The 26,106-nt window shown below is 41.5% G+C and overlaps 1 protein-coding gene across 2 annotated transcripts; it reads left to right on the top strand.

Annotated features, from left to right (window-relative positions):
* Positions 1-164: 164 nt before the first annotated feature.
* fhip2b (FHF complex subunit HOOK interacting protein 2B) lies at positions 165-25,135 on the top strand. 2 transcript variants are annotated; one of them, XM_062961196.1, is made up of 17 exons: positions 165-321; positions 405-483; positions 1,622-1,794; positions 7,016-7,120; positions 7,291-7,413; positions 8,531-8,686; positions 10,263-10,459; positions 12,159-12,270; positions 15,564-15,640; positions 15,737-15,929; positions 16,557-16,729; positions 18,177-18,323; positions 19,445-19,535; positions 20,938-21,081; positions 22,205-22,345; positions 22,449-22,552; positions 23,981-25,135. In XM_062961196.1, the coding sequence occupies exons 1-17, from the start codon at positions 271-273 to the stop codon at positions 24,087-24,089; spliced, it is 2,175 nt and encodes a 724-aa protein (XP_062817266.1). In that variant the 5' UTR covers positions 165-270; the 3' UTR covers positions 24,090-25,135. The 2 variants fall into 2 exon arrangements, with proteins under 2 accessions (XP_062817266.1, XP_062817267.1); XM_062961197.1 differs by lacking the exon at positions 18,177-18,323.
* The last annotated feature ends 971 nt before the right edge of the window (positions 25,136-26,106 follow it).

Genomic DNA, 26,106 nt, shown 5'->3' with positions numbered 1-26,106 from the left:
GAGAAGCCTATTAAAATGCCGTTTACTTCCACCCCGCTCCGTTGGGTCCTAACGCCGGCATTTTCCAGCTCCGTTGGAAGTGCGGAGTGGCAACGTCGAAATCTGGATTCCCTTTGGTGGAAGATCTGAGTGACGTGAGGAGGAGCCTATCGAAATGCCGGACGCTTCCAGGTAGGCGGGGCAGCCGGGATGTGGCTCTTTTCCTCCTCGCTCTGCTAGGTCCCAACGCCCGCCGGGTTCTTCGAGCTCCGTTGGACAACTTCGGCTGCCATGGCTCTGCTGGGCCGCCTTGGAGCCTTCCTGCAGCGGGCCGTGGAGTCGGTGAGGGCCGGGGAGCGGGAGGAAGGGCTGGAAGGGAGAAGGAAGGGAGAAGGCCTCACCTCACGCCCTGTCTCTGCCCTCAGGAGGAGGACCCTGTGGACCTCGCCGCCGCCTTCACCCAGCACTGGAAAGGCCTCACCCACTACTACCTGGAGGCCACAGGTAAGGCGGGCTCAGAGGATCCGAGAGTGGGAAGGGGGCCCTAAAGGTCATCTAGTCCAACCCCCTTCTGCCATTATGCTGGGAGAGAACTACAGCCTAAAGGAATGGATATTACAAGAGTTTTTATAATAATAATAATAATAATAATAATAATAATAATAATAATAATAATAAACAAGAAAACTCATGGCCATTCATCATTCACAAAGCAAAGTGAAGTCAAAAATCAGAAACTCCTCAAAGCACAGCAGACAAAAAACCAGTACAAGAAAACCGCACTACAAACTAGAGCCGACATCTGGCACAACAAAACACTGCATGGAAAGTTCCTTGACAAAATTGAAGGAAAAGCTGAGAAGGAGAAGACCTGGCTCTGGCTCACGAATGGGACCCTGAAGAAGGAGACACAAGGCCTGATCCTTGCAGCCCAGGAGCAAGCCATCAGGACAAAGGCCATTAATAATAATAATAATAATAATAATAATAATAGAAGACCTGGCTCTGGCTCACGAATGGGACCCTGAAGAAGGAGACACAAGGCCTGATCCTTGCAGCCCAGGAGCAAGACATCAGGACAAAGGCCATTAATAATAATAATAATAATAATAATAGAAGACCTGGCTCTGGCTCACGAATGGGACCCTGAAGAAGGAGACAGAAGGCCTGATCCTTGCAGCCCAGGAGCAAGCCATCAGGACAAAGGCAATTAATAATAATAATAATAATAATAAAGAAACCAGTGCAGGTGGTCCCGGTGGTGATGGGCACACTGGGTGCCGTGCCAAAAGATCTCAGCCGGCATTTGGAAACAATAGACATTGACAAAATCACGATCTGCCAACTGCAAAAGGCCACCCGACTGGGATCTGCACGCATCATCCGAAAATACATCACACAGTCCTAGACATTTGGGACTTGTGATTTTGTGATATGAAATCCAGCATATCTATCTTGTTTGCTGTGTCATTATAAAATAATAATAATAATAGTTTGTAGTAATTTATTGCCAGTGTTGTGCTATGCTAATAATATGATATTGTATGTAAATTTAATTTGTAAGCCGCTCTGAGTCCCCTTTGGGGTGAGAAGGGCGGGATATAAATGTATTAAATAAAATGAATAAATGTGTCCCCTCCAGACGAAAGCAAGCCGGCCAGAGAGACGGACATCCCTTGGCACCTGAAGCAGATGCTGGACATCCTGGTCTTTGAGGAGAAGCAGCAAGCGTCTGCCGGGGAGACGGGGCCCTGCCTGGAGTTCCTGTTGCAGCACAAAGTCCTGGAGACCCTGGGCACGCTGGGCAGAGCGGAGGTAGCCAGCCCCCCACCCCCTGACCCACAGCCCCTTGCATCCAATTGTCTGGTGGTTATGGGGAAAAGTGAATAGTGGTAGTTAAAGAGCACATTCTAAGGATTATTTCTGCGTTTGATTTATTAAAACACTAGCTGTGCCCGGCCACGCGTTGCTGTGGTGAAGTATGGTGGTATGGGAAATAAAGTAATGAGGAATTGGTGGTAGTTAAGGTAAAAGGTCAACTTTTCCCCCTGACATTAAGTCCAGTCATGTCTGACTCTGGGGGTTGGTGCTCATCTCCATTTCTAAGCCGAAGAGTCGGCGTTGTCCGTAGACACCTCCAAGGTCATGTGGGTCAAAGCAGATAATATAAGATTATAAATGGGTTATATAGGTGTGTGGAAGGGCCTTGAGTCTACACTGCCATATAATCCAGTGCAAATTAGATAATCTGTGGAAGAGGCCTAAATGTGCCTGTCCCCTAACTGAACCCTGGCTGTCCCTTGGCTGAGTTGGTTGCTAGGAGACCAAGTGGGCAGAGATTAGCCCTCTAAACTGGCAGCCATTGGATAAAAACAATTATTGCTCTCCCTCTAATTAGGACTTTATTTTCCTTTTCTTTTTGTTGTATCAACCTAGAGGCGTGGATGATGGGTTGTGTTGTCAAATTTCGAGATTGGGGGGCCTGTCGTTTTGTTGTTTGTGGGTTGCCGTGATGCCATCACTCATTTATATATAGATTCCCATCCAAACCCAAGTAACGAAGGTGGAGGCATTACTTTTCATTCAACCATCGTACATTCCTTATCGTCTCCCCCGAACAAACAGCTGTGTTGATGTTTATGGTGGCTCGGCTTTTCTTCTTTTTGCGGTCTTGTTTTACAAAGGGCCCCAAAAGTCATATCATCTGTGGGCAAACTATAGAGCAGGGGTCCTCAAACTTTTTAAGCCGAGGGCCGGTCCACAATCCTTCAGGCTGTTGAGGGGCCGGATTATCATTTGAAAAAAAAATACAAACAAATTCCGACGCACACTGCACATGTCTTATTTGTAGTGCAAAAACAACAACAACAACAACAACAAGAACAACGAAAGAACAATGCAATATTTAAAAATAAAAACAATTTTAACCAACATACATTTATCGGGATTTCAATGGGAAGTGTTCTGGACAATGAGATAGTCAAGTTAATTAGGATTGTTGTTGTTGTTGTTGTTGTTGTTGTTGTGTGCCTTCAAGTCATTTCAGACTTTGGGCGAGCCTAAGTCTAAAATGTATTTATTTATTTATTATTTATTTACTGCATTAATTTACTACATTTGTATCACACCCTTCTCACCCCAAAGGGGACTCAGAGTGGCTTACAAATTATATGTACATACAATATATTATATTATTAGCATAGCACAATATTAGCATTATATATTACTATACTGAACTATATCACTATACTGTAATATTATGTGTAATATTATATGTAATATAGAAAATATAATTAATATTATTATATGGTAATATTATTAGTGTTATATTGTATTACATTATAATATAATTATCAATATTATATGTATATACAATATATCTATATATATAAAATGATAAAGTTGTTTGCGCAGTGACTATAACAACAAAACTAAACATCCCAGAAATACGAAATTTGGCAACACAATGCAAAAGGCTTGCCTCCAGGTTACAACAACACAACCACACCACAAAACCACAATCCAGACCCACAAAACTCACAACAACGCATCATGCGATAACAACACAACTAAATGCCCCAGAAATACAAAACTTGGCAACACAATGCAGAAGCCTTGCCTCCCAGTTGTAACAACACAACCACACCACAAAACCACACAGGACCCACAAAACTCACAACAACGCATCATGACTCTAACAACACAACTAAACGCCCTAGAAATACAAAACTTGGCAACACAACGCAAAAGCATTCCCTCCCAATTGTAACAACACAACCACACCACAAAACCACAATCCGGACCCACAAAACTCACAACAGTGCATCGTGACTATAACAACACAACTAAACGCCCCAGAAATACAAAACTTGGCAACACAACACAAAATCCTTGCCTCTCAGTTGTAACAACACAACCACACCACAAAACCACAATCTGGACCCACAAAACTCACAACAACGCATTGTGACTATAACAAATACAAAATTTGACAACACAACTCATCCACCTCCCCAATCCCTACATTCACACTTGGCCTCCAAAAAAACAATTACAATAATAACAATGACAACAACAACAACAATAAGAATCAACACCATCACAGGCAAGAAACAGCCAGGCACTGAGGCTGAGAGGCCAGTCAGTGCTACACTGGGCCTCCAAAAAACAATACAGTAGCCTCTAACTTATCCAACCTTCATAATCACAACAACAACAATAATAATAAACACCTACACAGGCAAAACAAAAAAAAGACTATTGTACCACAATAAAAATATAAACCGCACTCAGCAGAATCAGACATTACAATTAACAACAAACCAAAGACAACAGGGATCTCAAGCAATTATCAATCAACACAAAAACTGAAGAAGGTAACAGACTTCAAATACTACTATTAATGTGAGTATAAAGAAGGGTGGAGGTCACAGCATCAATACAACCTAATGTAGACTGACCAACACCACCAGACTAAGCCACAGCAACGCGTGGCCGGGCACAGCTAGTTATATTATAAAACTGAGGGCGGGGGCCAGGTCAATGACCTCGGAGGGCCGCATCCGGCCCCCGGGCCTTAGTTTGGGGAACCCTGCTATAGAGACTCCCATCAGAATATAATGACAGCAAGTCCAGCTGAAATCCGTCAGACCTGTTCCTTAGTAAACAGGCTTAGTCTGGTAAATATTTAAACTGCCCTTCCTGCTGTGAGCTGTCTGTGGCATGTTTTGAACCACTTTGTCCCGGCATTTGTTTTTTGTCTTTTATTTTTGCCTGCAGCTTGTTTCTCCCCATCTGATACTCAGAGGCTATTGTGACCGTAGCTAATACAGAATCTCCCAAACCCAGTAGAAGCCAGCAAATTACTGTATAAACTCGAGTATAAGCCTAGTTTTTCAGCCCTTTTTTAAGACAGAAAAAGTCCCCCTAAACTTATACTCAGGTGAAAGTCCTGGTTGGCTTATATTTGGGTCAGCTTATACTCGAGAATATATGGTACATTTATTTTTTTCCCCTATTATTATTGTATTATTTCATTTATTATTTTACTCTATTATTATTACATTTATTATTGGATAAGTGAGACTCTACTGTATTTGGGTCAGCTTATACTTGAGAATATATGGTACATTTATTATTTTTCTCTATTATTATTGGTATTATTACATTTATTATTTTTCTCTATTATTGTTTATACTATTGCATTTATTTTACTCTATTATTATTAATAATACATCTATATATATGTGTGTGTGTTTATATATAAATATATATATACAATATAATTTACAATAATATGTAATAATTATAACATACTGTATATACATATAATATTCATAATATTATATTGTAATACGATATAATACTAATAATACAATATAATAATATTAATTATATATCATATTTTACATGTAATATTACTAATAATATTACAATATGTTGATACAGTACAATATAGTAATTTGTTACCAGTATTGTACTATACTAATATAATATTGTATGTAAATTTGATTTGTAAGCCGCTCTGAGTCCCCTTTGGGGTGAGAAAGAAGGGCGGCATATAAATGTAGCAAATAAATAAATAAATAAAATAAATAAATATTATTTCACTCTGATATTATTATTATTCTTGCATTTATTATTATTACATGTATTATTTTACTCTGTTATTAAAAGGATACATAAGCACATTTACATTGAAGAAGATGAGAATAATGATTTGATCAGAGTTGGACAGTCTTAAATTTGAGCTTTAGGTAAATATTCAAAAACATTTAACCTACCGATGCCTCAATTAATATAATTTTATTGTTACAGTAATAATAATAATAATAATAATAATAATAATAATAATAATAATAATAATAATAATAAATAAAACTCTATTTATACCCCGCCACTATCTCCCCGCGGGGACTCGGGGTGGCTTACATGGGGCAGAGGCCCAAACAACATAGGACAAAATATAGGCAACGTAATACAAATCACACTATAAAAAGATAAAACAGTAATACAATATATCAATTAAAACAGAAATGCAGGATAAAAATTTGCATTTAAAACACATAAATGGTAAAATTCTAATAAATACAGTAGAGTCTCACTTATCCAAGACTTTCTTATCCAAGGTTCTGGATTATCCAACGCATTTTTGTAGTCAATGTTTTCAATATATTGTGATATTTTTGTGCTAAATTTGTAAATACAGTAATTACAACATAACATGACTGTGTATTGAACTACTTTTTCTGTCAAATTGGTTGTATAACATGATGTTTTGGTGTTTAATTTGTAAAATCATAACCTAATTTGATGTCTAATAGGCTTCTCCTTAATCTCTCCTTATTATCCAATATATTATCCAACGTTCTGCCGGCCCATTTATGTTAGATAAGTGAGACTCTACTGTAATGATTTGATCAGAGTTGGACAGTCTTATCTTAAATTTGAGCTTTATGTAAAGATTCAAAAACATTTAACCTACTGATGCCTCAATTCATGTAATTTTATTGGTACAGTAGAGTCTCACTTATCCAACATTCGCTTATCCAACGTTCTGGATTATCCAACACATTTTTGTACTCAATGTTTTCAATATATTGTGATATTTTGGTGCTAAATTCATAAATACAATAATTACTACATAGCATTACTGAGTATTGAACCACTTTTTCTGCCAAATTTGTTGTCTAACATGATGTTTTGGTGCTTCATTTGTAAAATCATAACCTAATTTGATGTTTAATGGGCTTTTCCTTAATGCCTCCTTATTATCCAACATATTTGCTTATCCAACATTCTGCCGGCCCGTTTATGTTGGATAAGTGAGACTCTACTGTATCTATTTTTATTTCTGGGACTTCCCACCCTCGGCTTATACTGGAGTCAACGTTTTCCCAGTTTTTTTGTGGTAAAGTTAGGTGCCTCGTCTTATATTTGGGTCAGCTTATACCGGAGTATATACAGCAGTCATTTTGCACTGTAGTGTTCTTGCTCATGTGCCATGTGTTTCTCTTGTGTCCTTGTTTTTCTATAGTATCCTCCTGGGATGAGGGCTCAGGTGCTCCTCTTCTTCAGCCGCCTCCTGGGACAGATGCAGTGCCCTTTGCTGCACTACCTCAACGTGCACAGACCTGTCCAGGTGAGGCCTGGGAGGGATTTCCTGGCCTGCCTTTGCAAAAGAAGATCAAGCAGAGGCACTCTTTTGAACCTTAGGCCATCTCTGTGACTTGATTATGTACCTTCAGGGAGTTTGAAAGGGAGCTCTGGTTCCAAGCCTAAAGCTTTTACTCCTTTCTTCTGGTTCTGCAGAGGCTCCTTCAGCTTGGGAGTGACAGCCTGGGCCCCGATCCCGAGAAGGAAGCCATGCAGTTGGTGGCTGTGCTGTGTGCCAAGATCCGCCAGGACCCTTCCCTGCTCCCCTGCGTTCTGGAGGTGAGCAGCGACTTGTACCAAATTTATTTATTTATTTATTTATTTATTTGCGACATTTATATCCCGCCCTTCTCACCCCGAAGGGGACTCAGGGCGGTTTACAAGTATATATACATACAATATATTATATTATACAACTATATTGCAATATTATTAGTAATATTGCATGTAATATAAATATACAATTATAATAGTGAATTATAAATACCGTATATACTCAAAGATACTTATTTATTTGCAGCATTTATATTCCGCCCTTCTTTCTCACCCCGAAGGGGACTCAGGGCGGATCACATTACACAGATAGGCAAACATTGAATGCCTTTTAACACAGAACAAAGACAAGACAAATATAGGCTCCGAGCGGGCCTCGAACTCATGACCTCCTGGTCAGAGTGATTCATTGCAGTTAATTACAGCTGGCTTGCTCTCCCGCCTGCGCCACAGCCCGGGCCTAGATAAGCTGAGTTTTTTTTGCGTAAACAGTTTATTAATGAAATGTCACATAACAAAACAGCAAATTATAGCAGATATGGTCAGATAACAATCATTTTGAAATGTACATGCATATCTACATTAGTCAATCAGCCTGTTAATTCTAACACTGAATACATATTATTATCTGTTACTCAAAACATATAGAATTGCTCTTTCTACATATTATCCACTATTTTCAATCTAGGTTTCTACTCATTTTTTAAAGAAATTAAATATAGGTGTTCACCCTAACATTCAAACAAAGACATACAACGTATTACACACAACAAACCCTGCACGCACCCCAAACCCCTAACCCACACAAAATAAAACCCCTTCCCCACCCGTGCACCCTTCACCATGACTTCCAACCCTGAAGCACTATGAAGCCTTTAAGCCAATTTACCTATCCTTAATAGTAACCCTCAATTCCTAATGGAACTCCTCTATGTTACTGACTCCCTATTCAGATATGCTATGGCCAGCTTCCCTGTTTCTAAAAAGTCCTCATTACGGTACGTCTCTTTTGTGTGCCAGGATTCAGTATGATTTTGCTAAGTTCCTCAGATCTGAATTCCTGCTGTCCAACATGCTTTGGGGATAATGTGTGCTGTGCCTTCTCTCCCCATTTGCTTCCAAGGACAACGGTGTCGCTGAGCCCTGCCATCTCCAACCATCAGTGGCTGAAGCAGACTTGGGCTCTCCAAAGGAAGGGGCAAGTGGGGCACCCCCAGCGGAGCCTTCCTCCTTTGCCCAGAACCTGGTGGCCTCTCTGGTCAGCTTGTGCAAGAGCCAGGTAGGAGCCGGCATTCCTTTTAGCAGAGGCTGGATGGTCATCTGTCGGGAGGGCTTTGATTTCCTGCCTGGCAGAAGGGGGTGGGACTGGATGGCCCTTGGGGTCTTTTCAAATTCTAGGATTGTTTGGTAGACCAGATAAAATAACACAAGCCAACAAGTATTTTTCATCAGATATAATTGTAGGTCATTCTTAGAAAGTTTTTTGTGCTAAATTCAGATCAATGTTTATTTTTTGTCACGTGTGGTTTTTGCAAGGAGGCTAATTGAATAATTAGTGCATTTACACACTGATATCAATAGAATCTAATTAACCACAAAGAAAACAAGTATTTTAATCAGATCTAATGTTATTTATTTTATTTATTTATTTTTGACATTTATATCCCGCCTTTCTCACCCCGAAGGGGACTCAGGGCAGTTTACAAGTATATATACATACAATACACCGTATATACTCGAGTATAAGCCGACCCAAATATAAGCCGAGGCACCTAACTTTACCACAAAAAAACTGGGAAAACATTGACTCCAGTATAAGCTAAGGGTGGTAAATTTCAGAAATAAAAATAGAGACCAATAAAATTACATTAATTGAGGCATCAGTAGGTTACATGTTTTTGAATATTTACATAAAGCTCAAATTTAAGATAAGACTGTCCAACTCTGATCCAATCATTACAGTAGAGTCTCACTTATCCAGAACATTGGATAAGAGAATATATTGGATAATAAGGAGAGATTAAGGAGAAGCCTATTAGACATCAAGTTAGGTATTATGTATCCTTTTAATAATAATAGAGTAAAATAATACATGTAATAATAATAATAATAATAAATACAGAAAAATAATACACGTAATAATAAATAGAGTAAAATAAGAAATATAATAATAATAAGATCAGAGTGAAATAATAAATGTATTAATAATAATAATTATAAAAATAGAGTAAAATAAATGTAATAGTAGCAACAATAATAGAGAAAATAAAAAATGTAATAATACCAATAATAGAGAAAAATAATAAATGTACCATATATTCTCGAATATAAGCTGACCCAAATATAAGCCAAGCAGGACCCTCACCCAAGTTTAAGCCGAGGGGGGCTTTTTCAGTCATAAAAAAAGAGAAGTAGAGAAATTAGGCACCGCTTAAGGTATTTTATGGCACCATAAAGAGGAAATATCAGAAATGCCGGCGATCAAAGAACAGGAGGAAAGTTTGTGATCACCATCTTAGTGGATGGAGTGACAGCACCCGCCTGTGGCTAGAACGGAGCACAACCTGCAGGACATGGAAGTTGGAAAAATGCTGACATAATACCTCTATCTGTTACCTGTTCTGTATGTCTAACGGCATTGAATGTTTGCTGTGTAAATCTTCTGTGATCCGCCCTTTGGGGTGAGAAGGGCAGAATATAAATACTGTAAATAATAAATAAAGAGAGGCACCACTGCCTCTTGCTTTCCTCCTTGCCTCTTTCCTCCCACTTTGCATTAATTTTATCCAAGGAAGGAAAGGAGGAAGCCGCCCAAAGAGGCTGCAGCTGGGATGTGACTTCTTCCTACTTTGCAGAAGAGGAGGATTGCCCTGAAAGCCCAGGAGAACCTGCTGCTGCTCTCCAGCGCTGACCATCCAACGGCCGGCCTGGCCTTGACGCGGGACGGCAGGCTCAGCGCCCTGGTGACCGACCAGCTCCTCGCCCTCCACAGCGCCCTCCCGGATGCCCTCAGCCCTGCCAACATCGCCCCTTTTCAGCCGGTCAGCTGGAGGTAGGCGGAGAGGTCCCTTACACCTTTATGCCAGATCTTACCCTTGCAAATAATAATTTTTTAAAAATATTATATTTCCCCCCCTCTTCCCTTCCCCTTATTTTGTGCCACCTTCACCAGGACCAACCAAACTCATACTATTTCACAAATTGTTCCAAAATTTCATTGTCTCTGTTGCTGGCTTGCACCCCTTTCCCTCATTAAAGAATATACTCAATAAATTTTCTCCATATTTTCCAAAAATCTGTTTGTTTTGATATTCCCTTTTTAATTTTAATATTACAAGTCAGCTTATCATTAATTGCTATGTTCCAAATTTCCCTGTACCATTCTTCTAATTGGATTTCCTTTTTTTCTTTCCATTTTTTTTGCTATTAGCAATTTTGCTGCAGTTATCAAATTAGAAACCAACTCTTTCTCCTCTTGTGAGAGGATATTGTCATGCATAAGTAATAATGCTGATTTAGGTGTATTCACTATCTCTGTTTTTATTATTGCTCTTATTTCTTTAAATATCATTTCCCAAAATTTTGTATAATTTTACATGACCACCACATATGAAGATATGACCCTGTTTCTCGACAGCCTCTCCAGCACTGATTTGTGTATTTTTTTTATCTATCTGATTTAATCTAATGGGAGTTAAGTACCACCTCCATACGATTTTGTAATAATTTTCCTTAATTCTTATGGACATATCTTTAATAATCTCATGCTCCATATCCTTGCAAATAATAATAATAATAATAATACTTTATTTATACCCCACCACCGTCTCCCCAAGGGGACTCGGGGCGGCTTACATGGGGCAGAGCCCGGACAGCATAATCAGATAAAAAAACATACTGTATATACTCTGTGAATAATGGCCAGGGTGGGAGAAAGAACTCTTTATTTGAGGCAAGTGTGAATGTTATAAGTGATCACCTTGATTAGCAATTAATGGCCTTGCAGATTCAAAGCCTGGCTGATTCCTGCCTGAGGGAATCCTTTGTTGGGAGGTGTTAGTTGGCCCTGATTGTTTCCTGTCTGGAATTCCCCTGTTTTCAGAGTGTTGTTCTTTATTTAATACTGGGAGCCAGATTTTGTTCATTTTCATGGTTTTCTGTTGAAATTGTCCACATTCTTCTTGTGGATTTCAGTGGCTTCTCTGTGTTGTCTCACATGGTGGTTGTGAGAGTGGTCCAGCATTTCTGTGTTCTCGGATAATATGCTGTGTCCAGGTTGGTTCATCAGGTGCTCTGCTATGGCTGACTTCTCTAGTTGAGTGAGTCTGCAGTGCCTTCCGTGTTCCTTGATTTGTGCCTGGGCAATGCTGCTGCATTTGAGGATCCCTATGTAGGCTTGTCCACAGCTGCAGGGTATACAGTAGACTTCTGCAGAGGTGAGAGGATTCCTCTTGTCCTTTGCTGAATGGAGCATTTGTTAGATTTAATTAGTGGGTCTTTAGATAATTTGTAGGTTGTGTTTCTTCATCAAGCTTCCCTCTGTGGTCAGTGGTTCCCTTGATGTATGGTAAAAATATTTTTCCTCTGTGTTGATCTTTTTCTTCTCGTAGCTTGTCCAATGACTTTTTTGTGTAAAAGTGTAAAGGTTCTGATATACCCTCTCACACTGAAATTGCAATTAAAAGAACCTTTGTTTAAAGAGTATTCATGGCAGTTACAGAGGCATAACTCTCCTCCTGATCCAATTCCAGGTGCCAGAGCAGCCCCGCTGAGGAGGAGAATGCCTTCCCCGGACAGGCAGACCTCGAGGCTTTCCTCGGCTGGCTGGACCTCTGCGATTGCCTGGTGAAGGAGGCCCACCCGGTAAGATGTGTCCCACCACCCTCCCAGCTTTACTTCCCCCTAGTATAGGCTGGATTTCGTATCACAAAATCACAAGTCGAACACTTCCCAAGTGTCTAGGACTGTGTGCTGTATTATTATTATTATTATTATTGACACAAAGACATAGTATGACACAGCAAACGAGATCTATAGGTTGGATTTCATATCACAAAATCACAAGTCGAACACTTCCAAATTGTTTAGGACTGCGTGATGTATTATTATTATTATTATTATTATTATTATTGACACAAAGACAGAGTATGACACAGCAAACTAGATCTATAGGTTGGATTTCGTATCACAAAATCACAAGTCGAACACTTCCCAAGTGTCTAGGACTGCGTGATTTATTATTATTATTATTATTATTATTATTATGACACAAAGATACAGTATGACACAGCAAACGAGATCGATAGGCTGGATTTCGTATCACAAAATCACAAGTCGGAACACTTCCAAATTGTTTAGGACTGCGTGATGTATTATTATTATTATTATTATTATGACACAGCAAACAAGATAGATATGCGGGATTTCATAATAATAATAATAATACATCACGCAATCCTATTATTATTATTATTGACACAAAGATACAGTATGACACAGCAAACGAGATCGATAGGCTGGATTTCGTATCACAAAATCACAAGTCGGAACACTTCCAAATTGTTTAGGACTGCGTGATGTATTATTATTATTATTATTATTATTACGACACAGCAAACAAGATAGATATGCGGGATTTCATAATAATAATAATAATACATCACGCAATCCTATTATTATTATTATTGACACAAAGATACAGTATGACACAGCAAACGAGATCGATAGGCTGGATTTCGTATCACAAAATCACAAGTCGGAACACTTCCAAATTGTTTAGGACTGCGTGATGTATTATTATTATTATTATTATGACACAGCAAACAAGATAGATATGCGGGATTTCATAATAATAATAATAATATATCACGCAATCCTATTATTATTATTATTGACACAAAGATACAGTATGACACAGCAAACGAGATCGATAGGCTGGATTTCGTATCACAAAATCACAAGTCGGAACACTTCCAAATTGTTTATGTCAAGGACAGAACGCCACAAGATCAAAGATAACAGAGTTTATTGGATTACAGAACTCAAAAATGCCCGTAAAATACAAGGGCCAGGCAGTATTAGCCTTTAGGAGCAAAAAGGGACAAGGAAAAACGTTCAAAAGATAAACCGGATTAAACCGGAGTTTAATCCGGGTAAAAACAAACTGCTTGCTTCAGCCTGGGGATAAACAAAACAAAAGCCGAGGAACAAAAGATACAAAAGAATGCAACTAATTGGCAGCAGATTCCTCTCTGCTGCCAGCACTGTGCTTTGAGTAACTTGCGTCGCTCCCACACACAGCAGACAGGATTTCCAACACGAACAGATCAGCCAAGGATTGTAGCAGTAGAGTAGACCCAGTTCCTTTCCGTAGATCAAAGCCAGAAGCAGACGTTTGTAGTTTCCAAGTCCGAGAAGGGGGAAGTCAAGCCGTGGTCAGTTCAGTCCGAATTTCAAAGCAGGAGATGGCGTCCGTCAAGAAGACGACGGAAGGTCAAGCTAATAAGAGTAAGCACAGGTTTGCACAAACAAATGCCCACACAATTCCTCCCGCCGTCTGACCCTGAATTCCAAAACAACTTACGTATCAGCACACGAAAACACACCAGTCTTCAGGAAAGCGTCCCACACAGATCCCAAGCGTTCGTCCAGATTACCTTGCCCAACGCAATTTGCAATTGCTCCCAAGCCCCATTTTATGCCAGTTACAAATCCTCATCACTGTCAGCTGTCCTCCTTAACCCGGGCGTTTCCTCATCACTTTCCTCATCAGAGCTGGAACACCTCTGACTACGCCCCACAGCATCTCCAGCTGTGGATCCCGTCCCATCCCTCCAGCTAAGCCATGGGTCTAATCCTGAAGGTCCCCATTCATCTTCCATCCCATCATTGCCAGTGGCACCCAATTCCTCCCTTACCCGAGTCCAATCCATCTCATCCTCCTCCGAGCTAACCAGCCCCTCCTCCATTCTCTCCGTAAACCCCTCAAAAGACTCTTCGTCAGATGGTGCTGCAAAAATGTCTCGCAGTCTTTTTCTTTCTCGCTCCTCGAGAGTATCTGACTCTCGAGGAGTCTTACGCCCACGTCTGCCAGTAACAGAGCCATGAGGCTCAATCATAACAGTTTAGGACTGCGTGATGTATTATTATTATTATTATTATGACACAGCAAACAAGATAGATATGCGGGATTTCATAATAATAATAATAATACATCACGCAATCCTATTATTATTATTGACACAAAGATACAGTATGACACAGCAAACGAGATCGATAGGCTGGATTTCGTATCACAAAATCACAAGTCGGAACACTTCCAAATTGTTTAGGACTGCGTGATGTATTATTATTATTATTATTATGACACAGCAAACAAGATAGATATGCGGGATTTCATAATAATAATAATAATATATCACGCAATCCTATTATTATTATTATTGACACAAAGATACAGTATGACACAGCAAACGAGATCGATAGGCTGGATTTCGTATCACAAAATCACAAGTCAAACACTTCCAAATTATTTAGGACTGCGTGATGTATTATTATTATTATTATTATTATTGACACAAAGATACAGTATGACACAGCAAACGAGAGCAATAGGCTGGATTTCGTATCACAAAATCACAAGTCAAACACTTCCAAATTGTTTAGGACTGCGTGATGTATTATTATTATTATTATTATTATTATTATTATTATTGACACAAAGATACAGTATGACACAGCAAACGAGATCAATAGGCTGGATTTCGTATCACAAAATCACAAGTCAAACACTTCCAAATTGTTTAGGACTGCGTGATGTATTATTATTATTATTATTATTATTATTATTATTATTGACACAAAGATACAGTATGACACAGCAAACGAGATCAATAGGCTGGATTTCGTATCACAAAATCACAAGTCAAACACTTCCAAATTGTTTAGGACTGCGTGATGTATTATTATTATTATTATTATTATTATTATTATTATTATTGACACAAAGATACAGTATGACACAGCAAACGAGATCAATAGGCTGGATTTCGTATCACAAAATCACAAGTCAAACACTTCCCAAGCGTTTAGGACTGTGTGATGTATTATTGTGGTGGTGGTGGTGGTGGTGAGTCATGGTGTCTGTCTCTTCCCAGGTGGTTGCGGATGCCGTGAGGGAAGCCGTGGTGCAGAGGCTGTTTGTGGGGCGGCTTCAGCCCCAGCTCCTGCAGATGTGAGTGTATCGAGCAAGGCCTTGCTGCTGGGTGGAGGATGCTCGGAGCTCTCCCCCAAAGCAGCTCCTCTAATTCAGTTTGGTTTCCCGCAACAGGGATGAGCGCGGCCTCCTTCTGACCACGGCTCTCCTGACCCTTCTGGTGAGGCAGGTCCGGGCCCCTGCCCTCCTCCGGGAACTGACCGTCTTCCTTCTGGGGGGCGAGGAAGACCCAGAGACCCAGCAGCAGCAGCACCAGTCTCTCCTGCGCTCCCAGCTGATCGGGCGCTGCAACCATCTGTCTGATGAGGTGAGCCCTGGGAAGGTTTTACAAATTAAGCACCAAAACATCATGTTTTTCAACAAATTTGACAGAAAAAGTAGTTCAATACACAATAATGCTATATAGTAATTACTGTATTTACAAATTTAGCACCAAAATATCACGATGTACTGAAAACTGACTACAAAAATGCGTTGGATAATCCAGAATGTTGGAGATTCTACTGTAATAATAACAACTTTATTTTTATATCCCGTCTCCATCTCCTCGAAGCGACTCGGGGTGGCTAACATGGGGCCAAGCCCAGACAATTACAATAAAACAAAATAAACTGCATACAAAACTTAGTAAAGGAATAAAATAGTAACAGTAGCAGAAGAAAACATTGTATAAAAGCTGTGCGAAAAACTTAAACAAAGGCAAACAGTTCAATAACTTTTAATTACAGTCAACAAATGTAGTTAATGATTTAGTCATTGCAGGCCTCAATTCCTTTAGAATGGTGTCTCTAGAATTATTATCTCTCATTCATACATCTTTCATGTAGTTCATTGATACCCACACATGCAAAATCCACATTTATCACATCTGCACATCATATTGATGCGACATACCGACCTTGCTTTCTTTTGCTATCTTTTTTCCTCCCTGCAGATCAGCATGGGCACCTTGCGGCTCTTTGAGGAGCTCCTCCGTCTCCCGGAGCCCCTCGTGCTCCAGACCCTGGTGCTGGGCAGCCTGGAGGGACGCGGCTACGTCCTGCGGAGCCTCCCCGGGCAGGAAGAGCCCGTTGCCCGGGAGCCAGAGCCGCCCTGCGAGGATGGGCTGTAAGTGGCAGGAAGGGGGCAAACGGTGGGGGGTCCTGGGGCACCATTGCGGGACACCTTTTACAGCAACACGCTGTAAACAGATGCTGGTTTACATTCGATTTTGAGTCCTGCCTGGAGTTAGACCTATTGAATCTCAGTGGGAGTCAGGGGCGGTTCACCCGTAAGGCAAACTAGGCAGTTGCCTGGAGCCCCACGAGTTGGGGGGCGCAGTTGAGGCACCTCAGTAGGTGGCAGGACCGATCGGTAAACTGGCGGCGAGATGGGCGCTGCCGCTTCCGATGACATAAACCGGGTCCGGTGGCGAGATGGGCAGATACAGGAAAACATCAGGGCCAGCTAATCCAACACTCGCTTATCCAACGTTCTGGATTATCCAACGCATTTTTGTAGTCAATGTTTTCAATATATCATGATATTTTGGTGCTAAATTCGTAAATACAGTAATTACAGCATAACATTACTGCGTAATGAACTACTTTTTCTGTCAAATTTGTTGTATAACATAATGTTTTGGTGCTTAATTTGTAAATTCATAATCTAATTTGATGTTTAATAGGCTTTCCCTTAACCCCTCCTTATTATGCAACATATTCGCTTATCCAACGTTCTGCCGGCCTGTTTATGTTGGATAAGTGAGACTCTACTGTATGTGTAAACACTCCATATGTTATCTAATTCTTAGTCTAGTATACAGAAATATAAGGAAATTTACAGAAATGAAATTGACTTGCATGCTGTTGCACGTGCAGGGCTCTATGCGTTTTTTCCAAGTTGCAAGTGCCGTTTGGCTTACATCATGACTTAAAATACTCTGCTCAACTACAGATAGCTGGTGAAGTCAAGCCTATCATTCAGTCCTTTGGGTATCCTTTGGGGAATACAGAATTTAATTTAAAGGTCCAGAAAGTCTCTCTTTGTAGGAGAAGTCTTTTTATATCTCCAATAGGTTTTACTTTCTCGATCGCAAAGAACTTAAAACTTTCATCAGAAGGAGCTTTTTCCTGAAAATGTGTATATGAAGTGGAGTCTGTGCATCCATTCCTGATTCCGGATCCGTGTTCATGTATCTGTGTTTATACTGATCGGAAATCATCAGTGCTCAACCACTCGAGGTGCTAAGGAGCCCCCAGATGGCGTAGTGGACTAAGTGACTTGAAGGTTGGGCTGCTGACCTGAAGGCTGCCAGGTTCGAATCCCACCTGGGGAGAGAGTGGATGAGCTCCCTCTATCAGCTCCAGCTCCATGCGGGGACATGAGAGAAGCCTCCCACAAGGATGGTAAAAACATCAAAACATCCGGGCAATGTCCCCTGGGCAACGTCCTTGCAGACAGCCAATTCTCTCACTCCAGAAGCAACTCCCGTTGCTCCTGACACGGAAAAAAAAAACCCAAAAAACCAAAAACAAAACCCGAGGTGCTTGATGTTGTCTCGCTGTCTCGGCAGGGACCTGGAGGAAGACCCCTACTTCATGGACGGCCTCCCAAGTTCCAGCTTCCCGGCCTCTGCAAAGGCCAAAACCACCGCTGTTTCTGCTCCGAAGCCGAGGACGCAGCCTGGGGAGCGCAGAGACGTCAAGGAGGTGGTCAGCAGGTGGGCCAGGAGGGCTTTTCTTTGTTTTTATGTTTTACTAGCTTGGGTCCCTGGCATTGCCCGAGTTATTTGAGAATGGTATTACAGTAGAGTCTCACTTATCCAAGCTAAACGGGCCAGCAGAAGCTTGGATAAGCGAATATCTTGGATAATAAGGAGGGATTAAGGAAAAGCCTATTAAACATCAAATGAGGTTATGATTTTACAAATTAGGCACCAAAACATCATGTTAGACAACAAATTTGACAGAAAAAGTAGTTCAATACACAGTAATGCTATGTAGTAATTACTGTATTTACGAATTTAGCACCAAAATATCACGATATATTGAAAACATTGACTACAAAAATGCCTTGGATAATCCAGAAGCTTGGATAAGTGAGACTCTACTGCATTTGTCTTTTAATGTTATGTATTCTGTTTGGAGTGGGTGAACTACAATTCCCAGAATCGTGGCTGAATCCTCCTGAAACCCTGCCAGTATTATAAGTTGGCCATTTTGGGCATGTGTACCAGGTGTGGTGAAGTACTGTCTGGATGAGGGTGAACTACTGCAATTTCGGGGCAATTGCCCCAAAATATCTATCAGTATCCACAGCAGGCAATATTCAGTTTTTGTGCCAAGTTTGGTCTAGATTCGTCATTGGCTGGGTTCAGTGGTCTTTGGAGGGAGGTGAACTACAACTCCCAAAATCAAGGGCCCTTCCCAGAAATACCTGCAGTATGTTCAGTAGGTCATGAGGGTTCTCTGTGTGAAGTGTGGTCCTAGTGCATTGTCGGTGGGGGTCAGTGTTTATCTGGCTGCAGAGCCCCCATAACCAATACAACATTTTTCCCAAACTTGTCCAATATGTTGTATTGGTTATGGGGGCTCTGTGTGCCAAGTGTGATGCTCATTCATTGGCGGTGAACTATAAATCCCAGTACCTACTACTCCTCAATTTCCAGTCCAGTTCCCCTCTAAACCCACCAGTACTTGAATGTTTGCCTTATATGTGTACAATGTGATCCGCCCTGAATCCCCTTTGGGGTGAGAAAGAAGGGCGGAATATAAATACTGTAAATAAAAATAAATAAATAAAATAAATCTCCTGCAACCTCGCCCTCCTTTTCCCTTTTAGCTTCCTTTGCCTGGTTCCTAGTGAGGCCAAGACCTCGACTTACCTGGAGGAGGCAGGATATGACACCTACGTCCACGATGCCAGTTTGCTGGTGAGTTTCCTGCTCCCGCTTCGACAGGATCCCTCTTACTCTCAATTTCCATGCTCCATGCTCCTTATTGTTATGGTTGTGTGATATTCTGGTTGTAATAGTAACTGTGTCAATGTTTTTATTATGGTTGTATTGTATGTTTCTTGTTCTGGTAATTGAATGTTTTACCCGCGGTGGAAACCGCCCTGAGTCCCCTTGGGGAGATAGAGCGGTATACAGGTAATAATGATAATAATAATTTAATAATTATTATTATTATTGAATAATATCTATGAAAAGTAGTTCAACAAAATAGAATAAAAACCAAACTCAAACCCACGGAATTCAAAGTACAAGAGTAGCACCAAAAACCAGGAATAAATCCAAAACATGAGATCCAGGAACGTTCCTTAAAACTTGTAAGCATGGAACATGAGCAACAGGAAACATGGAACTAGAAATCCCTTAGCAGGCTTGACTTGGCATGTATCCTCAAACACCAACATTGACCAGACTGATGAAAAAGCCTTCTGGTCTTGCTAATATAGACAGAAAATCATGCCTTCTCCCCAGAGAAACTGATAAGGACTTTTTGGCTAACAAGCATCTTGACCTTCGCAAATTCTGTTGAGCTGCCATGTGTTGACGAAACATAAATCTATCTAACTGCTCATTAGACTGAACAACCGGAATCTCCTCCTCTGAGCTCATATCTGCTTCTGACCTTGCTTCCTGTTAGGGATTCCTCTTCTTCAGAAGAGGAAGGGGAGAGGGGCAGTTGGAATCTGAGGAGGAGATTTTGCAAGTACTCACATTTCAGGAGAGGAAAAAAAAAAACAGAGCAGAGACGTTCAGCTAGAATAGCTGCCAGAAATGCTGCTGAGTAATTCGGAATTGCCCTAGCAGCTGTGAGGGGACTCAGGGCTATAAAGCAGAAGCAGGTGCAGCCAGCTCTTGCTGGTAACAAACTGACTCTTTGCTCCCCTTGTGCCTGCTCCGAGTCTGCATCTGGGAAATGGCTCCTAAGGATTTATTGCTGTTTCTTTGTCTGAAATAAGACTGCTATTTGATTTGGGAATTTATCAGAAACTAAGAACTGTGCTTGCCCTAAGACTTCCTTGCTTCATTGTGCATTATTCCACTGAGTGTGCTGTACTTTATGTTTTGCTGAAGTAAAGCAGTTTTCATTTACTTACCACAGTGTTTTAAGACTGCTCTTGAAAGACAAAACAGGACACTTCCCTAGCGAACTGCCTTTCTGGAATATGGCCTCTAGACAGAGACGGCTCAGTTCCAGGGCCTAACATCGCTTGCTGCCTCTCCTGCTGGTCTGCAGGCCCAGAATCCCCAGTAACCTCAGGTGCAGGCACAATCAAAGGCTGAACTACAACACATATGATCCGTCCTCCTGCTCTCCCCTCAGTTTAAGGAATGCTCTGCAAATGCTGCCCGATGGAACTGGCCCCGGGCCCCTCGGCCCCTGGAGAGCTGCCCCGAAGGGCCCGGCTTCTACGAAGGCGACTTCCTGAAGGTGCTCCTGGACCGCCTGGCACGGATCCTGGACCAGGTGAGTTGAGGGCCAGAGGGCCTTGGGTTTGGCCTTATTCCTCCCAGGGAAACAGAGGGAGGGAAGGCAGGTATCTTTCCTTTCTTCTCTCTGGATTTGGGGCCTGGGCCTGGCAGCGGCAAAGGAGGAGAGGGAAAACCCCATTCCTATCCCTCCCCACATTGTATACCTGGTTGATTCCGGTGCCTAGCGTGATCAGATAGATCTTAATGGGAGAAGGGAAGCTTTCCCAGATCTCCCTCCACCTATGTATACGACAGAATTGTATTTGATGGTTTATTTATTTCCAACATTTATATCCCGCCCTTCTCACCCGAAGGGACTGAGGGCGGCGTACAAAATTGGCAACAATTCGATGCCTACACATAATTAAAACAGCAATGAAAATCCAATTAAAACAATTAAAACAATATATAAATATAAAACATATGATTAAAATCCATTCATCCAAAATCCTCGTGCTGTAGCCGTAAATCAGTCCGGGTCATCTTTATCATTTAATCTTCGAAAGCCTGGGCACATAGCCATGAAATCTGATATGAATTTAAGTCCGGAAACAATTACCTTCATTGATCACAACCTGCAGAGTTCCAGTGGAAAGTTCTCTGTGATAAGATGATCATCATGCAAAAGAACAACAATGTTCACTTTAAATTCAACTTTGAAGTTCGTAGTTTCTAGTGTGGGACAAGTAAATAGTCTAGGAAATACCATGTAGATTGGTGTTGACTGATATTATCAATAATAATAATAATAATAAGTTTATTTATATCCCGCCTCCATTTCCCCCTTGGGGCGGCTTACAGCAAAATCAAAATACAAGCGATGATAAAATATGAAACATCAAAGGACAACAACAAAAACCAATAATAAAATATACACAATAGGCGAAAAAACACAACACAGCATTAAAACATCAAATTAAAAACAATGAGGTTGCAATAGTGGATATGCAAGGTGCACATTATGAGTAACAAATTCGTAAATAGATAAAGTGCATTAGAATCATTTAAGGTCACATTAGGTAGGGAGGAGTCCTGAACAATATCAAGCAATATACTCGAGTATATACAGTCATTTTTAATGTTTGGTTCCACGTTGTCCTCTTCTCCTTCCCCCGCAGCCCTATGCCGTGAACCTGCAGGTGACCTCGGTGATCTCCCGCCTGGCCCTTTTCCCCCACCCGCACCTTCACGAGTACCTGCTGGACCCCTACCTCCCTATGGCCCCCGGTTGCCGGACCCTCTTCTCGGTCCTGATCAGGGTAAGGCCTGCCTTTGGTGCTGAGAGGTTGCTAGGGGACTCCCCATTGTCCTGCTGCTTCTGAGGCAAGACCACGCCGACCCTGTTGCTGTCTCTCCTCCCAGGTGATTGGGGACCTGATGCAGCGGACCCAGCGCATCCCCGACTTCCCTGCCCATTTGCTGCAAGTCCGGAGGCAGCTGATGGGGCTGGTCCCCCAAGACTCTCGGTGAGTGTGGAAGGCCCATTGGGGAAAATGAAGCTATAGGGCCTTAGCTTTGATCGCGGAGATCACCTATAATCCTATTATTATTATTAGCGACATTTATATCCCGCCCTTCTCACCCCGAAGGTGAAGCCATGTGTACATACATTATATTATTTGTATAGCACAATATAAGCATTATATATCATTATATTGTACTATAACATAGGGAGGCCCATTGGAGAAAATGAAGCTCTAGGACCTTAGCTTTGATCGCTGAGATCACCTATAATCCTATTATTATTATTATTAGTGACATTTATATCCCGCCCTTCTCACCCCGAAGGTGAAGCCATGTGTACATACATTATATTATTTGTATAGCACAATATAAGCATTATATATTATTATATTGTACTACAACATAGGGAGGCCCATTGGAGAAAATGAAGCTATAGGGCCTTAGCTTTGATCGCTGAGATCACCTATAACCCTATTATTATTATTATTATTATTATTAGCGACATTTATATCCCGCCCTTCTCACCCCGAAGGTGAAGCCATGTGTACATACATTATATTATTTGTATAGCACAATATAAGCATTATATATTATTATATTGTACTACAACATAGGGAGGCCCATTGGAGAAAATGAAGCTATAGGGCCTTAGCTTTGATCGCTGAGATCACCTATAACCCTATTATTATTATTATTAGTGACATTTATATCCCGCCCTTCTCACCCCGAAGGTGAAGCCATGTGTACATACATTATATTATTTGTATAGCACAATATAAGCATTATATATCATTATATTGTACTATAACATAGGGAGGCCCATTGGAGAAAATGAAGCTCTAGGACCTTAACTTTGATCGCGGAGATCACCTATAATCCTATTATTATTATTATTAGTGACATTTATATCCCGCCCTTCTCACCCCGAAGGTGAAGCCATGTGGACATACATTATATTATTTGTATAGCACATTATACATTATATTATTTGTATAGCACATTATACATTATATTATTTGTATAGCATGTATATTATTTGTATACTATAACATAGTATAACATTATTTGTATACTATAACATAGGGAGGCTTTTTCAGCTCAAAAAAAAGGGCTGAAAAACTCGGCTTATCTTTGAGTATATACGGTATTTTTGCCTTCTGGGGTGTTTGTGGGGTTGGTGGCATTTTTTTTGCATGGCTTTGCATATTTTAAGGGTTTGCGAGGACAAAAATAGCTTCATTTGTATTTTTCTACTTCCTGACCACAAAATGGGTATGTAGGGGGCCACACTTGTAGACCACATACTATCCACTGTTATGTTGGAATCACCAGTGTGTATGTAGAATGACCATTGCGCCATTGCAGTTAATTGGGGGAGGGTGTTGCATGGTGAGGCGAAGGCTTAAGCCCAGCCGTTTTGTGCCTTGCAGGATCGCCCACCGGATGCTGCTGGAAGGAGTGGTCATCCTGGAGGAATTCTGCCGGGAACTGGCCGCCATCGTCTTCGTCAAGTCGGTGCCGGAGGAGGGACCTGCCTGACGCCCCCAGACCCAGAACAGATCCAGGTGCCCATTGGCCGCCCAGAAGGACGGGTCAGCCGGAGGACCACTAGCACCAACCTTCTCTAAGAACCGTGGGAGATGGGCTCCAATTCCAGACATTTCTGGCAGCCTCCGGGGCTCCTCCTCGCCTGGGATCGTGGACTAGACAATGGACTAGAGATAGGAAGCCAAAAGCCAGACCCAAGGAGCATTTGCAGCCTCCTGCTTCCTTCTTGAGTCAATATTGTGCCTCTGCAGCAGCCCAGTCCTCCTTTGCTCCAGGAAAAGAGGAAAGTTTGAAACCCATTCTTGGATTCTTGGACATCTTAGAGGAACGGCCTCGGATTCTCCCTTTCTGGTTCTGCTGGGGATTTTTTCTCCTACAGAAAAGGGCCGGTTTTATCTTGAATGGTACCGGCTGCTGGCAAAGCCTCTGTTCCAATCTCCCGATAAAAGGGAGGACTCTCTAAGCTCCGGACCTTTGCCTGTGGGGCCTCCAGCGCCTTTCTCCCAGTTGTCTCAGTTGTGGACAGAACTACAGACTTTCCGACCAGACCCAGGATGCCGTTCTACCTGCTTGGGCTTCTGGACTCTTGCTCCTTTTTGCACAGTTAGGTCTCAATCTGTTGCTTCCCACTGGATCTGTCGGGACTTCATTTCCACTGATGCGGCAGGTTTCCTCTCTCCGGGAGCCAGCAATGGGATTTCGGTCTTCCTTGGCCATTCTTTGAATCAGACCTACTCAGGAAGAATGATTTGCGTTCAGCTTTTTAAATCTTACCTTCCAGGAAAGTCGTCTGCAGGCTGTTTTTCTGACAATGGCACCCTCTGAACCAGACGCAGCACTTGAGATGAACCACCCGTGACGAATGGGGTGGTGCAGCGGACACTTTGCACAGACCCTTGTCCAAACAGTGAGAGACCCAGACCCAAATGTTTTCAGCCAGTCCCTGGCCGCTTTGGGCCTGCAGTCTTCCATGCAACAAGCCAGGAAGGTGGCCTACTTCTCAGGCATGCCTCAATAAACCCCAAGCCTGTGCTAAACATGTTGGTTGAGGTCCCAGTTTTGTTCCTGTTTGAGGCTGAGAGTCCCTTGAAAGGAATCCTGTGTAACTGCCTCTCTTCCTTTTGCAGAAGGGTAAATCATAAAGAAGCACTGGGGTCATCTAGGCCAAGGCTTCTTAAACTTTCCCACTCAAGACACCTTCTGGCCCAAGAAAGTTTTACGCGACCCTGGGTATATAAGTATACGAACATTTACTGATAACAAACCAGCATTTTCAGGGCTTGATAAACAGATTGGTTTCCCTTTTGATGAAGTACAGCTGAAGCATTTGCTACAAACATTGTACATTCTTACTAACACAATTGTGTAAGGGTCTAAAACAGATATTAGGGGACATCCAGGAAACTTTCCCTGTTGCCAAATTCTTTGTGACCCCCAACATTGAGCTAAAGCCGTGGTTCTCAACCTTTTCTTGATCAGGGCCTACTTAGACCAGGGACCACACTCCAACATTGGTACCAAAAGGGTTATGAATCAGTTTTTGGTCAACTTTAGAATTGGTTTGGTTCTTTGGGGTACTGATTCAGAAAATTTCATTGGATACACCACATCATCTCTAGTTTCTGAAACAGAACATATGCCATTCAATAGTCGCCATCTGCTCACCCACAGAAACCGATATTTAATAATCTAGAGCTGATGTGGTCTATCCAATGCAAATTTCTAAATCAGCACCCCAAATAATCCCGAGAACAGACTAAAACAAAGACACAAAGAAAAAAGATTTGGTTGGGCTGTGTTATTATCCATGATCAACTTTGCAGAAAGGAGCTGAAATAAAATAAACGATGAAGGTGGTTTACAGACCAGATTTTTGTTCTCGTAGTCCACTGCTGACACCATGGGTTGGGAACCACGGCTTTTGATGAAATATTTGCTGTAAACATTGCACGTTCTTATGAACACAGTTGTGTAAATGGCTAAAACGGGGACTAGGCGGCATCCAGGA

The sequence above is a fragment of the Anolis carolinensis genome, unplaced genomic scaffold (assembly GCF_035594765.1).
Source record: "Anolis carolinensis isolate JA03-04 unplaced genomic scaffold, rAnoCar3.1.pri scaffold_8, whole genome shotgun sequence".
NCBI lineage: Eukaryota > Metazoa > Chordata > Lepidosauria > Squamata > Dactyloidae > Anolis > Anolis carolinensis.
Note: the sequence above shows the minus strand (reverse complement) of the source record. Positions and strands in the feature narration are given on the sequence as shown.

What these genes read in the sequence shown, in the direction of transcription:
- fhip2b (XM_062961196.1), top strand. Translation starts at nt 271, where the DNA reads ATGGCTCTGCTGGGCCGCCTTGGAGCCTTCCTGCAGCGGGCCGTGGAG. An exon ending in TTTCAGCCGGTCAGCTGGAG is followed by an intron (nt 10,460 to 12,158) that starts GTAGGCGGAGAG and finishes ATCCAATTCCAG; the next exon opens with GTGCCAGAGCAGCCCCGCTG. An exon ending in GCAACCATCTGTCTGATGAG is followed by an intron (nt 15,930 to 16,556) that starts GTGAGCCCTGGG and finishes TCCTCCCTGCAG; the next exon opens with ATCAGCATGGGCACCTTGCG.